The sequence below is a fragment of the Urocampus carinirostris genome, chromosome 7 (assembly GCF_059441175.1).
Source record: "Urocampus carinirostris isolate Australia breed hairy pipefish chromosome 7, RoL_Ucar_1.0, whole genome shotgun sequence".
Lineage (NCBI taxonomy): Eukaryota > Metazoa > Chordata > Actinopteri > Syngnathiformes > Syngnathidae > Urocampus > Urocampus carinirostris.
In genome coordinates, this window is record NC_142355.1 from 42,762,747 (window position 1) to 42,778,860 (window position 16,114).

Below are 16,114 nucleotides of genomic sequence, written 5' to 3' on the forward strand. Positions count from 1 at the left end.
GTGCTGGAGCCTATCCTAGCTATCATCAGGCCGTGGGCAGGGGACACCCTGAACTGGTTGCCAGCCAGTTGTAAAATTGAGGGAAGGAATTAAGGAGTTTAATTGAATCACTAGAACTAGTAATGAATACCAAAAGTTTTTGCTATGGGTGTGGGTTCTATGCATTTAATGTGTTTACAATAATTACCAACAACTTGATTTATTTTGAGCACAAAATATAAATACCATATTTTCCGGACTATAAGTCTCTCCGAATTATACAAGTCACACCATCTAAAAAATGCATAATTTAAAAGGAACAAACATAAGTTACACCTCGAGTGTTTTGATTTAAGTATTTGATAAAAATCAACACCAAAAACATACATGTCATCTTGAAAGTCAATTAAAAATAAGGGAACACGGTATACTAAGGTTACAAGTACCTGCATATCTAAGACACACTCGTCAGTAACGGCGTAACATTTTAAGACTTCTTCAGATAACTAGCATGAAGAAAATGTTTACCTAATTATCAGCTTCACTCTTATCACTAAATCCAATGAAATATTCATCCTTGATGTCACTTTTTTTGGTCAACAACTCAAACTCGGGAGGAAGATGACAAGCTGCCTACTCTTCCGTTTCGGAAAAATTCGACCCACAACAGTGCAAAGTTGAAATTATCAACACAGGCCTAAAGAACCCTCTTGCCGTTTTGCACGGAAAAAAACATGTGAAATTATATACAGTACCAAAAATACTATTTTCAAATTCAATGCTATTATATTGTGTCAATAATTTCACATATAAATCTCACCGGAGAATAAGTAGCACCCCCAGCCAAACTGTATGACTCACAAAAATATGGTATCTATTTTATTCCACAAACTATGAATATTAATCCATCCATTTTTTCTGCTTATCCGGTGATGGGTCGCGGGGGCAGCATCCTCAGCCCAGACCTCCCTATCCCAGCCACTTTATCCAGCTCATCAGACAGGATCCCGTGGCATTCCCAGGCCAGCCTAGAGATGTAGTCTCTTTAATAAGTCCTGGGTCATCCCCGGCGCCTCGTGCCGGTTGGATGTCCCAGCCATCTCATCTGGCTCCTTTCAATAAGGACATTTAATGTCTAGGCCTGTGTTGACAACATTGAATATCCAACTGCTGGAAATTATTTGTTGATCATCCCGCGATGATGACCAACGTCTCGATAATAAGTGCACAGTCTATGTTATTCAATCTTTTACATATATATTACATATTGGCCCTTTGCACACACATGACCTAACCACATGATGACACATGACAGACAGCAGTAAACTGCAGTAAACAGTGGGTGAGGCCAGTAAACAGTAGACAACAACAACAACAAAAAACTATAATATTCAACACTATAGGCAATGACTAGTCAGACGAACATTGTGTAGCTGTCAAATAGGGTGGCTCATCTTGTCGGAAAGGGCAGCACGGCGGCGCAGTGGTTAGCGCGTGTGCGGCACAGTTCTAATGTCTCGGAAACCTCCTGTGTGGGTTCAAATCCAGCTACCGGACTTCCTGTGCGGAGTTTGTATGTTCTCCCCGTGCTTGCGTGGGTTTCCTCCGGGCACTCCGGTTTCCTTTTCCAAAGACATGCATTTCAGGTGGATTGGCCGGTCCAAATTGTCCCTAGGTGTGAATGAGCGAAAGAGTTGTCTGTCCCTGTGTGCCCTGCGATTGGCTGGCAACCAGTTAAGGGTGTCCCCTGCCCACTGCCCGATGATTGATCCGCAAACTTACTGAGGATAAGCGGTGCAGCTAATGAGATGAGATGAGATCTTGTCGGAAACCGCAAAGAGCGCTATTTAGAGAAACTGAGGATAGCATTAACAAGGCTAGCTCACGACCAATACAGTCTGCCTCCGGACATATTCACACACTGAAACAAAGAATCCAGTAAGTCCGACTTCAGTCCACATCATCTGTACCTCTATGTTGTATATGCAGTATGAGATTCAACTCAACTGCTCGTTCAACTGCCATGCCAGGAAAGGCACCGTGACGTTACGTTCAAAGGGTCATTAGGTAGGGCTTATATGCTATTCTGTATTTGATTTTTTTTACCTGGTGTACCAGGGGTTTTGGAACGCATTAGCTAATCAACAGTTTCTATCCGATGTCATACGGCATTTTCATCTTGCGACCCACACCTCAAAACGGATTCATGTCATATCCAAAGAGTCTACTGTACAACAAAAACAAAAATAGTCCTCCTTACCTAGCAAGATGAACCATGGCCTCCATCACATTATACCCTGTGAATGCACTGCACTCATAGAAATTCATCTGACAGTCCTTAAACACACATAAATAATGTATTTTTCCTCAAGGTAGAGACAACGACCAAACCAATTCACAGACAGCTGATAGTAAAAGTCCCACAACAGAGGAGAATCCAACATAAGGGAAAAGAAAATGACTTACCCTAGCTAGCCTCAAGCCAGTTGTTTGATGCACTTCTCTCGAAACCTCTAAGTCAGTTTTGTTTCCCAGTAGCATTATTCTTATTTCATCACCAGAACACTCCTATGAGAGGAACTCAAGAGAAAATGAGTAAATCTACACAATTTTGTTAAACTTATGTTGTTTTTACCTTCAAACTTGTCAGCCACTGCCTGACAGCTGTGAAGCTCTGTTCAAAAGTTATATCGTACATCAGGACCACGCCGTCAGCTTTGCGGAAAAATTGCTTGGTGATGCTTCGATATCTATTTGATTACAAAAACCAAACAAAGAACTAGACCTTTATAAGCAGTTACAAAATGATTTAAAAAAAAATATATATGCATTCTCAGCTACAGATTGTAAAATGATGCTGATTAAAAAAACATGCCAAGAATTACCTCTCTTGTCCTGCTGTATCCCAGACCTGCAGCGCCACTTGGCTGTCGTCCACCATTATCGTCTTCACACTGTAGTCAATTCCTGAAAATATAAATCCCTCATGATAAAAAAATAATCATATATACATAAAAAAATGGCCTATATTTTTTAACACTTTAGGCATCAACAAAATGCTTGATTTGGGGGTTTAAAAAAGATTAGTGTTGTGGTTTTGGGGACTTTGACGTTGATGCCTTTGGCTGCAGAGTGCCAACGGCGACGTGCCCCTGGACACCTAACGCAGTTTTCAGTGGTGCAGTTTTCCTCACTTCTCCAAAATTTTATGTCACGTATACATTTGATAGTTTTGAAACTCGGTCACCAGTGTGCACCTTGAGGCGTGGGATATAAATACAAGTTTACTTTTATCCACTAAGAGGCGAATAGTCTGTTGAAGAGATGGGAATACCACTCTTTTAGAGAACCAGCTTTTTCGGCTCCAAAACAGGTCTTCGGGTTGTATGAATGGCTTAAAAGGGGAAAATAAAGCAAACTCTAACAATGAAAACATGAATTAAAATATTTATAGATATAAAAAGAAGAAGATAAAATATTTTTTGTACCTTTTTTTAAACTCAACAAATTTAAAGTCAACAGCACAGAATCCCTGAAGAAATTGCATTTTGACCAATCACGGTTCTTGGTTCTTGGATCCTTTAACTGGATCTGTTGTCGGGGCACCAATGAGGCTGCAACTCTGGACAGCATTCTCCACTGTTGGCGGTTCCTGGGCTGTTTTCAGGTAGTGGCAAAGTTGGCACCAGTCCATTCCTCAATGTTGTCAGCCGAGTTGTTTTTTTGGTCTTCCTCTCCTCTTGCCCTTTTGGACTGTGCCCTGGAGATTTTTTTTGGCCTCTCCTGATGATTTTCTGACGTGACCATACAACTAAAGTTTCCGTCTGTGCACAGTTGACAATAGTTCTTTGTAGGTTCCAATGTGTCCTTTGATGGTGTTGCGCACCGTTTCGTTTGTCACAAGGGCTAAGTAGCTGATGCCAAAGTATCCTGTAGCATAGCATCTCAATGGCCTAGATTTTCTTTCCCAACTTTGCTGTGAGAGTCCATGTCTCGTAAGTATTGCTGAAGGTAGAAGTAACCAAAAATAAAAAGCCTCGAAGGGAAACGGGTCTTAATTAGTGGGTAGATGGCCCGCGTCATCCACTTCCAAGAGCTCGTAAAGCATTTTCGTTCACCAACAATATGAGTCTGTTGACAACAGCACTGTCAAAAATAGGGCTCAAATTATTTTGTGACATAGCCTTCATTTTCCTTTTCTTTCGGCGCATTAGTACATACTATATTCGGATTTGTGATCTAACTATATGTTAGTCGCTATTTTGAATTGTGTTATGAACCGAAAACAAGTGACTTAAAAAAAATTGGAGGGGAGAGGAAAACTGCATCATGTGTGCGGGGACATGTCGCCATTGGCATACTGAAGCCATAGGCATCAACGCCAATTTGCCCATGCGATTGCCGTCAGCGTTTTTTTTTTAATGTTTTAGTCATTTTCTATAAAGAAAACCCCAATCAAAGAACCCAATAAGTTGAGAGAAATTATCCATAGAAATGTATATTTCATCCCGACTTGTTTTGATTACTTTTTCGTAACAGAACTTTTTGATTGCTGACAATCAGGTCTTCCAAAAGGACCAAACCACCACTTAAAACATTTAAAACACAATTTTGAAGTGCATAAACCAAATTTCATATATTTCTTTCTTTAAAAAAAAGCCCTAGCTAGCTATGGGGTTTTTGGGGAAAAAAAAAACTTTTTTAAAAATATTGGATTTATTTTTCTACAAAATTACTAGATTTTGGTGTTTGAAGTAAGAGTTTTGGTGTTGTTTGTCGGAAAAATACCCAAGAAGTTAGGTTAAAAATAAATGGATAACTCAACCCCTGACCCAATTTTAATCTTTTTTTTTCAGAATTTTATAATATCAAAAAGTCAGGCATTCCAAAGTGACCAAACCACGACTTAAAACATATACACCTTATGTTGAGCCATTTAAACCAAATTTAGTATATATACTGTTGGAAAAAAACTAGCGAATTGGAGTGTTGGATATAAATGGACCATTTTTAGGGAGGTCATTTTGTATGAAACCACACAATATTTTTTGGTTTGTACAAAATTAATACATTTTGGTGGTTAGAGAGTTTTAAAGGTTGTCTTTTGAGGAATTACCCAAGAAGCTGATAGAAATTCAAACAATCATTCAAACCCAGACCCATTTTAAATTATTTTGATTTTAAACTTTTATAATAGCTAACAGTCAGACGTTGCAAAAGGACCAAAACCACAACTTGATACATAAAATATGTGATTTTTTGAGGGGTTTTAACAAATTTAGCATATACAGTTAAAGAAAAAAGAACAAGTTAGTGTGGGTGTTTAATCTCATGGCCCTATTTTGAGGGTGGTGTCATTTTGTATAACCCTAACCCCATAATATATGTATACATTTTTTTACCCTATGACTTCATTTTGTTTGGTAAAACTATTGATTTGGGATTGGTTGTGGAAAAACAACCCAAGAAGCTGCGAGAAATCACTCATCCCTTCACCCAATTTGATTGAAAAAAAAAAAAAACCCCAAAACAAAGCAACTAAGAAAAACAGGAATTTCCAAGCCAATAGCAAAACTGATCAATAGAAAATTATATCAGAATAAGATTGAAAATGTTAAACCTAGATTTAAATAACTGCAGCAAAGATATTGGTATTTGATTGATAAAAATGAACTCCATCATACAAAGCATGTTGCATACCAACAGTGGCAGAAGTGTCAGGGTTGAAACGGTCATCACAAAAACGTCGGAGCAATGAGGTCTTTCCAACACTGGAGTTCCCCACCAGAACAATTTTAAAGAGCCGGTCAGGCAGTGACAGACTACTTTCATCCTATTTCAACAAAAAACAAGCTGATCAAATATGTACCAAATGGAATTTCTAATTTTACAATGGAAATAGTAGGAAAAAACACAGGTGCAAATACGCTCACATTGAGGCTGGTGTCCTTTCCAATAGGTTGCCCACTTGGAGACATGGGATTTTGATTTATTTCTTGATATTCATTTGAGGATTGTGGCTGAGCAGGGAAAACATTGCTCATAACTACATCTATATTTTCTTCATCATCTTCAATAAACGGCGGAAGCGGGGCTAGAGCATGACCGGCATTTTGGAGCAAATGTGGAAGGTGGTCCTCCTCGATTGAAATGATCCTTTGTAGAGATCCTCTGCTCACTCCGGGGCCACACAAGGCGCTAGACACAGTGGCTAGATTTTGCTTTATGTTCTCTTTCTCTTCCTCACTGAAAATACAGTTAACAAGATAGAACTGTTCTAACTTTAATTCATAGTTTAAAAACTCTGCTGATGAAAAGTCAACCACAAACTAGTTTATGGGTGTCGTTCTCATGGCCTGATTGAGTCTTTATCATTTTTACTGGTACCAAATTCTAAATTTATGTGGCATTTACCCATACTCAAAAAATGCAGTCTGTTTATAGGAAAAGTCACTTTTCTAGATCGTTACTCGACTCGAGGTTTAGAATGGGAAATGTGGTTAGAAACAATGCAAACCACTTCCACTTTTGTCCATATGGTGCTGCTATAACCAAGACAAGTTGTGGTAGTATTGCCTCAATTTCTGCCGTTATTCTGTTCCACAACCATTAAGTAAATTTCTGCAAGGTAGGAAAGATATAAATCTAATCGTATCATAATTAATCCGTTCACTTCCGCTTCCCTAATATTGGAATTTTTTAAAAGCGCAACACTATGGCCTTGTAGGACAGAGACAAATAATTCATGCAAACTCCGGCCTACTGGCTACAAATGCCTGTTGAATTTGTTGATTCATTTGAGGCATTTTTTAAGCTCTCAAGTCAAAAATACCACATTTACAGTATATCCATCCATATACTGTGCAAGTCCATGCCTAGGCAAGCCACGTATCAGCACAACAGATGGGACAGAGGACTGGAGCAAACTTTTGGAGCGAGGGGCAAACAAGCACAGTAATTAGTTGATTTTGTTTAGCAAGTTAAATGAAGTCGTCCATTATAAAATGTAATAAGTAAAATGTGGAAACAATGTCTATTTGTGTAATTACACCAACTTAGAAAAACCAATGGCAAAATACATTTAGGATAAAAACATCATCAGTAGAATAAAGGTTTGAGGAGACCAAAGCAAATAATATATATGAATGGACCACTGATAGTTGACAACAAGAGATTGTATAGGCAATAAATAAATAAATAAACTAGAATGGCTGTGCACCATTAGAACATTAAATGAAAAGCAAAAGCTGTAAGTGAAATTATGGTCTAAATGTCCCTTTTATACTATTATCTATACTCTTGTCTTACTTTCATTCTCTCATATATTTAGTATTATCTTTAGTTAGGTTAAAAGGCTACAACAAGACAGTTAAGTTTTTCAAAAAGAAAAGTTTGTGTGCATGTATGTGTGAGTGTGTTCAACTGGCTCATTGAAACACGTACATTGTTTGTCCAACTACCACTGTCTATTTCTTTTAAGATAAATATATACAGTTGGAAACCAAAAAAAATCCTCTGATAATGTGTCTACCTTTTTTGCATGTAGGTGGGTATCCCAACCGTACACAAGGACTTTAATAGCATTCCTGTATTCTTGAAATTTTGTGGTTTCTGTAATGGCAGACAGGAACAATCATATTATTTTGAAAGGTACAACTTACAACAACTTAACCTTTTTTTAAGCCCGTCACAAACCTCAATAAAAATGTCCTTTTCATCCCGTAAATGTTTGTTCATTTCCCTAAAAAATGGCAAATATTAAAGACTTAAAAAATTGTTTTCTACAGTAATAAGTTGAACTATCAATATTAAAAAAGCCTACACACAACACCAACCCAGAAAACCAGTGGCAAAATGTATTTGGGATAAAGACACCAGCAGTGGAATAAAAGTTTGAGGAGACGAAAGTAAATAAAATGAATGAATGGACCACTGTTGGAAACTCCAATGAATTGTTTGGGCAATAAATAGATAAATAAGGAAATGTGCGCCATTAGAGCAAAACCTGCGTTGGCTCTCACTCCCACATGTCCCACCATGTTTGAGTGGCATTTCCCTAATTTGCAGGATCATCTACTTCAAGAGCAGGGATCTCCAACGTGGTGGCCGCGGGTACCAGGGAGCCCCCTTAGGACAGCTGAAGTGCCCGCGGACCTGTTGTGAAAATAGCTGGGTCAAAGAATAGTGCCCGGTGGACGGTGGGCGTTTTGGCGGCCTAATCAAAATGAATGTCCAATCGGCTTGAATATTGGCTGCCCGAAATTTTCCTCGTGGTGCAGGAAGCATTCTGTTATTTTTCATTCTATCTTATTCCCATAAATGAGTGAACCAGCGATAACTAAAACCGTAAAGTAGCAATGGTTCTCTGCACATACTCGGATCCCAAACTAAAACATTACTCCCACCCTTGAATGCTCTATAATCTAATATGCTCATTTTTATGATCACATTCTCATTAAGGAGTTTAAAAATGTAATACTGACAGATCACTTGCCCTTATCAGTGAGAGACACGGTACCTCATCAGTTCCAGTTGTTTGAGAAGGCTTGCTCGCTCACGCTGGAGTCCCTCTGTCAGTCTATAAATTTCCCTATTACAAACGACATTTAATGTATTAATGGCATCATTGTGCTCTTCAGTTGGAGTGCAACAGATGTGGCACTAAATACCCGATGTATTGGCATTGAAGGTAAAGTGCCGGTGTCTCAACTCCATTACCACATTTTTTGGACTACAAGCCACCATTTATTTTTCTTCCGCATTGAACCATTGCCCTTATGTAAAGATGCAGCCATTAGTTTCAATTAATTAGTTAAGAGACCAAAAAAATAAATCAATGCCAAGAAGAATACACTATTTTTTCTTTACCAGATTACCAAGAGGTAATTATTTTCAAAACTTCACCACTTCATGAAGGAACATGCAAAAATAAGTTGGGATAGTGCAAGTTTTAAGTTTGAAGCCATAAAACTTGCTTTTTAGGAAGGACACAGGGGTACTGAGAAAAGCACAGATGTCTATTCCTAAACAGTACATAAAATCAGGTACCCGAAATTTGAAAATGTCCCGGAAGACTGGGTAAACACACTGCCCACCAAATGGATCTGATTGAATTTGCCCATAAAAAGAATATTGAAATATGATGAAATTGCCATATTTTTCTGGTATATGTTCCCTCCAGGAAAGTTACTGCCAGATTAGGGGGCAATTTTGGAAAGAAAGAAAATCTTTTCCCTTTGACAATTTTCACACACGTGACGGCCCCATGGCAGGCGACAGTAAACCGTAGTTAACAGTGAGCAAGGCCAGTAAACAGTATCCAACAACAAAAAGCTATACTATTCAGCACAATTAGCAATGACTAGTTAAACAAATATTGTACAGATGTCGGATGAGCACAAAAAGCACTGTTTAAAGAAATTAAGGACTGACCCATGCAGTGTTCCCTCTAAGCTGCGCGAGTGCGCAATTGCGCACTGCTCGCACATTCTCAGCGCACAAAAAAATCTAGCCAGCGCACAAAAATGAGGGCTCAGAATTACTTATCAAGAAGCGACTTAAGTCAAAGTTACAGTGCATGAAGGTAAAAATACACGGGTTCCCCTGACGTTGTGTCCTAAATGCGGTATTTTGAAGTCGAACGAAGTTGAGTAAAGTTAGTAGAGTATGTCGGGGAACCGGCTTCTCCGGCTCGGCTCACTAAAAAGGAACCGGCTCTTTCGTGTCGTAAACGGCTGTTCAGGTTGTTTTTGCTTCTTTAATCCCAACATGACCAAATATTAAGTAAAATTATGCACAAAATGACTTAAAGGAAGGGGGAATAGAACAAAAAAGAAAAAAATACCAAAATGAAAAAGTAGTGAAAAGCTGAGAAAAAAAGAAACAAAAGAAAGAGAAAAAAAAGGAAAAATTTTGTAAAAAGCCAGAAAAAAAAGAAAAGAAAGAAATGTAGGAAAAAAGGAAATAGAGAACAAAAAGAAAAAAGTAAAGTCTGAAAAAAATAAACACAATGAGATTTTTTTAAAGGAATTAAACAAAAGTAGAAAAAAAAAACACGGAAAAATCATAAAAAGTTTGTGTTGCATTCAAATAATTTCCAATTATATCAAGTGAATCTTGTTGCCAACATTATACTTCCACTAAAAAATGTGATTAAGTACAGTTCTGTATCTTACAACCAACTAAATAAGCCCCCAAAAATGTTAATATAATGCGACAAAATATATCAGGAAATAAAAAGAAATGGATATGTTGTGAAAGAATTGTAAGAACAAACGACATTTGTAGGCCGTACAACCTTTGCAATAGTACATGAGTTCATTCAAAAGAGAAAAATAATTTTGCATTGCAGGAAACTCAGCAAAATGTAACTTGATGTCAAGTTTTGGACATGTTTGATAATTAATTATCTTGCCACACTTATGGTGGCTCACTGTTGTTTCAAGCGTTGCTCAACGACTTTCTGTGAACGCTCAGACCCGTGGAAACTTAGAGGGAACATTGGACCCATACCTTCTTCCTCCTAACTTTTTTACACATCCAACCAAATTTTCCTAACTTCAGTACACACGATCGGTACCACTTTTCTGTAAATTGAGTATCCCCATACACCAGCACTGATCTAAAAGTCTGGATGCTTACCAGTTCTTACCGGTGTTGTGCCGACAAATGCAACCCAACGTGAATCGTCCTCCCTCATGCAAACTTTACAAAAACAACTCTGTCGCTGACTTTAAAAGAAGAGTAAAGCATTTTCACCTTGTATATAAATTACTTTTGAGCATGTTGAAAATATTTACTTTGGCAAAATGACACTATCTTTTGAAGTCAATTTCAGTGTAATAAACTTTATGGTAGAGCTCATAACAGTTTTCAATACAGGTAATATTCAGAAAATTACTGTTTCGAATCGCTGGTTAATTGCAATAAAAACAGCGCGTTTACATAGTAAAAGATAGCAACAGTAAGACACTAACGTAAGCTTACAGTGCATTCGGAAAGTATTCACAGCGCTTCACTTTTTCCACATTTTGTTATGTTACAGCCTCATTCCAAATTGTATTATTTTAATCTCTTATCTCAAAATTCTACACAAAATACTCCATTATGACAATGTGAAAACGTTTTGTTTTTTACTTTTTTTGAATTTATTAAAAATAGAAAACTAAGAAATCACATTTACATAAGTATTCACAGCTTTTGCCATGAAGCTCAAAATTGAGGCATTGAAGGTGCATCTTTTTTCCACTGATCATCCTTGAGATCTTTCTACAGCTTAATTAGAGTCCACCTGCAGTAAATTCAGTTTATTGGATATGATTTGGAAAGGCACACACCTGTCTATATAAGGTCCACAGTTGAGCGTGCATGTCAGAGCGCAAACACCAAGCATGAAGTCAAAAGAACTGTCTGTAGACCTGCGAGACAGGATTGTCTTGAGGCACAAATCTGGGGAAGGATACAGAAAAATTTCTGCTGCTTTGAAAGTCCCAATGAGCACAGTGGCCTCCATTATTCGTAAATGGAAGACATTTGGAACCACCAGGACTCTTTGTATCTGTTGTAAATGTTGTCGAACGTTAATGCACACCGTTCATAAATCACTTTTGTGAACTGTTATGCACTCTACCAAAAAGCTTATTATGCTGAAATAAGCTTTATGGTAGAGTGCATAGCTGTTTAAATACGAGCGATTTGAGTCGAAAAGGCAAAATAAACACGTTACATGCTCAAAAGTGATTTATATACGGTGTGCATTACCGTTCGATTACATTCACTACAAATACAAGACGGAATGGTTTAAATTGTATTACATTCCCAACAAATGCAAGACAAAGTGGTTTTGGTTATATGTTCGCCATTACATTCCCGAAAAGTGATATAAAAGTGAGATAAAACGAGGTGAAAGTGGTTATAGTAGCTAGGGGATGCAAATCTCGGCAGGGATGCATTTCTCGGCATAACACCGGCCTTCTAAACTGAGCGATCGGGGAAGAAGGGCCTTAGTCAGGGAGGTGACCAAGAACCCGATGGTCACTCTGTCAGAGCTCCAGCGTTCCTCTGTGGAGAGAGGAGAGCCTTCCAGAAGGACAACCATCTCTGCAGCCATCCACCAATCAGGCCTGTATGGTAGAGTGGCCAGACGAAAGCCACTCCTTAGTAAAAAGAACATGGAAGCCCGTCTGGAATTTGCCAAAAAGCACCTGAATGACTCTCAGATCATGAAAAACAAAATTCTCTGGTCTGATGAGACAAAGATTGAACTCTTTGGTGTGAATGCCAGGCGCCATGTTTGGAGGAAACCAGGCACCGCTCATCACCAGGCCAATACCATCCCTACAGTGAAGCATGGTGGTGGCAGCATCATGCTGTGGGGATGTTTTTCAGCAGCAGGAACTGGCAGACGAGTCAGGATAGAAGGAAAAATGAATGCAGCAATATATAGAGATATCCTGGATGAAAACCTGCTCCAGAGCGCTCTTGACCTCAGGCTGGGGCGAAGGTTCATTTTTCAGCAGGACAACGACCCAAAGCACACAGCCAAAATCTCAAAAGATTTACTTCAGAACCACTCCGTGAATGTCCTGGAGTGGCCCAGCCAGAGTCCAGACTCCGATCGAACATCTCTGGAGAGATCTGAAGATGGCTGTGCACAAACGTCTACCATCCAACCTAAATACAAAACTGCCTAAAGATAGGTGTGCTAAACTTGTGGCATCATATTCAAAAATACTTGAGGCTGTATTTGCTGCCAAAGGTAGATCAAAAAAGTATTAGGAAAGACTGCGAATACTTATGTAATTGTGATGTCTTAGTTTTCTATTTTTAATAAATTCAAAAAAGTAAAAAAAAAAAAACTTTTTCACATTGTCATAATGGAGTATTTTGTGTAGAATTTTGAGAAAAGAGATTAAATTAATACAATTTGGAATGAGGCTGTAACATAACAAAATGTGGAAAAAGTGAAGCGCTGTGAATACTTTCCGGATGCACAGTATATTGAGTGTCTTTGATGTGAATAGTACCTACGCAACATAAAATTGCTTGCAAATGCATCAAACTTACCATGTCAAAAACGTTAAACCTGGAATACTTGAGGGCTGCCAGTGTTGTGCTTCGCCACAACACGAGTACATCCGTTTGATTGCATATAAACATCGCAGTCTTTTTCTTCGTCAAAAGGGATACGATAAAATTCTAAAATCGGGCTTAGAACCTTGCCAGTTAGCACAGCCCAATGCACAGCAATAAATCACCATCTTAAAAAGTGGTGGTTAAATTCTACTGTCGTGGTTATTGATATTTGCTAAAATTCAAATGCTCATTCAAGTGTCGTCCGTCATGGCCCCCATTTTGCCAGGCAAGGCAACTGACGTCACGTGCAATATTCACAGTTCATACATGCCGTAAAGATAACATTTTTAACACAGTTACCTACCTTTTAGAATGGAGTGAGTGCTCCTATTATACAGGGGTGGATTGTAATTATCAAAATAAGGTACTCACATCTCCTTGTCCTCATTGAGGCGTGTTGACTGCTCATGGAGCAAACTTAACTGCTCCTGTGCCAAGAGCAGCTGTCGACTAGTGAGATCCAGTTCCTTGGCAAGTTCGTCATTTGTATTTTTTAGCTTCACATTCTCCACCATTGTCACGAGCTGTTCACTGTGTAGCTCTTGACACTGATCTTCCAACTTTAAATGGGCCAAGAGTGATACAAACCACTACCATGAAGCTAATCTTTAAGTGAAATATTTTTTGTGCAAAATTTACTTAAACTCTTGGCTCACCCTTCTTTGCTTCTGAAAGAGGTGCTCCAATTCCTTCTCCTTGGTTGTCAACTGTTTTTCAAGGTCTTGACTGCGAGACAGAAACTTCTTATAGTCCTTCAGAGACAACAAGACAACCAGAAGGGGGTTGAGTAGCCAATTATTTTACTCTTTTAAAAGTACTGTTACTTCAGAATAATGTCACTCAAGTCAAAGAAAAAAAAATTAGCCAAATAATTACTTGCCTTTTTTCAAACAACCATTCTATTAGATCATCAAATCATCAATCAATCCAATCAACAATAAATTACATTACATTTAAAAATAGATTAAAATGATCAAGGTAAAAATAATTACTTAATCAAAAAATACAATTATAGTACTGTAATATATATCAAAGAAATAAATTAAGCACAAGTAGCACATTTAAAGCACCAGTACTTTTCAAAAGGCTCTGCAGCCAGATCAACAAAATGTTGAATGAGGCATATTGGACCAAAAAAAACAAAAAATAAAATTCAGGAGACGCAAAAAAAATATAAGTCTTATATAAGCCTTTTAATGAACGCAACACATGCTGTATGTATCAATATTAGCTTATTGTCAAAATGACTAAGTTGGATGCAGCTCATCCTGTGGAGAATGACGTAACTACTCTGTTGTATGATATCACCTCAAGTTTATTAATGAATTACGGAATGTTATATTATTTTGATAATTTAAAGATATGCAGTTAAGAAATCCAATTTTTAATGTCATTTTATTTTAAGGATTGGAAAAAACAACAACAAAGGTGCATAATGTGCCCCTTGTCTGTGCGACAAAATGAGTGCAACGAAACGTAGTACAGTATACATTTAAAAAAAAAAATTATAAAAATGATTTGACAAATAAGAATAAATTCAATTACTTAGTAATGGGTTCAATTTAGACTGATGTAGCTGAGTGAGGTTACTGTTTCTTCCTTACAAATATAAAGTAACAGTATAGTGATTTAAAATTCTCCCATAAGTACAATACCTCCCAAAACTTACTCAAGTAAATGTAACGGAGTCAATGTAACCCGTTACTACCCACTTCTGAGGACGATACAGGCACCAAACTCAAGAGCAGAAGATATTAGTTACTTGAAAAAGGATATTTTTATTGGGTTTTACCTGTAGGACAATTTTTTCACTTTCATTCTTTATTTGTTGCTCCATTTCCTCATAGAGGCGATGGATCTCATCATCATGTGTGGCTAATTTTCTACAAGAAATACAAGGAGAGTATGGATAATTAAGTTCTTTTCATTGTGACTACTTCATAAAAACTAATGATTTTTGCAGAATATAAACAGTCCAAGTCAAATGTTTTTTCTTCTGTAAGACTTAACATATTGAATAGGAATAAGACATCTCCTGACCGTTTAAGAGCGCTCTCCATCTCCCCCTTTTCCTGGTTTGCCGCAATTATCTGGGAATTTACCCTTGCCAGAAAGTCCTCAAAGTTGGATAGAAGGTGTGGTTCATCTCGGCGTAGCTGTGCCCACAAACTCCGTACCTCTGCAGGACTAATCATACAAAGTCTCAAATGGAAACATGTATTAAGGATGCAATTAACCCACACTGGAATGGAATTTTAAATCCAAACTATGAAAATTAAATGCAATTTGAGCAAAAGACAAAATACAGGGTTTGGGTGAATTCAAGGATCAACATCCAAAGGCTTTAATTATCATACACCAGTTTCATGTATACAAACAAAAGTGAAGTCATAAGATCGCTACCCAACGGTGAATCAAAGCACTCGTCTACACAGTTGAAACTTGTTCCTAAAGTAATAGCCGTCCACGAACAACACACAATTCTACATAACTATTTTGTGGCCAGTGCACAAGGCTATAATACATACACAATGCTACACAGCAATTGTGTAGCCACTACAGTAGCTCTATAATACATTTGTATTCAACAAACACCTACATTCTGTTTATTCAACAATGACAAGTACATAAAATAATCTGTGACTTTAAAAGGGATACAGTGCCTTGCAAACATATTGGCCCCTCAAAAACCTTTAATATATTGCAAAATTTCTGAATTCAAATTTGGAGATATAAAAACATACAATATTTTTTAAGAATACGGCCAAACCGACTACTTGCCTGTTTGACTCGCTTCCGGGTTCACTAATTAAAGGTCTTTTTGGGATCCTTGGACCTTTAGTTCTAAATATTAGAAACATATCACTCTCCTCAGGTGTAGTTCCAGCTGCTTTTAAGTCCGCTGTTATTAAACCTACACTGAAACGACCCAACCTTGATCCAGAAAGCTTATGTAATTATAGACCTGTGTCAAACCTACCGTTTCTTTCCAAAGTACTTG

The 16,114-nt window shown here is 37.8% G+C and overlaps 1 protein-coding gene across 10 annotated transcripts in view; it reads right to left on the reverse strand.

Moving 5' to 3' along the window:
• The window catches only part of cracr2aa (calcium release activated channel regulator 2Aa), a 47,272-nt gene that overhangs the window by 1,032 nt on the left and 30,126 nt on the right, over positions 1-16,114 (reverse strand). For all 10 annotated transcript variants that reach the window (XM_088341024.1, XM_088341023.1, XM_088341025.1 and 7 more), the window contains 13 exons: positions 15,154-15,300; positions 14,906-14,996; positions 13,770-13,865; positions 13,486-13,673; positions 8,498-8,569; positions 7,675-7,720; positions 7,511-7,590; positions 5,913-6,225; positions 5,680-5,812; positions 2,865-2,946; positions 2,615-2,729; positions 2,446-2,547; positions 2,240-2,316 (listed from right to left, as the gene is read on the reverse strand). In XM_088341024.1, coding sequence (XP_088197150.1) covers positions 2,240-2,316; positions 2,446-2,547; positions 2,615-2,729; positions 2,865-2,946; positions 5,680-5,812; positions 5,913-6,225; positions 7,511-7,590; positions 7,675-7,720; positions 8,498-8,569; positions 13,486-13,673; positions 13,770-13,865; positions 14,906-14,996; positions 15,154-15,300 — 1,542 coding nt within the window. The remainder of the gene's footprint in view (positions 1-2,239; positions 2,317-2,445; positions 2,548-2,614; positions 2,730-2,864; positions 2,947-5,679; positions 5,813-5,912; positions 6,226-7,510; positions 7,591-7,674; positions 7,721-8,497; positions 8,570-13,485; positions 13,674-13,769; positions 13,866-14,905; positions 14,997-15,153; positions 15,301-16,114) is intronic.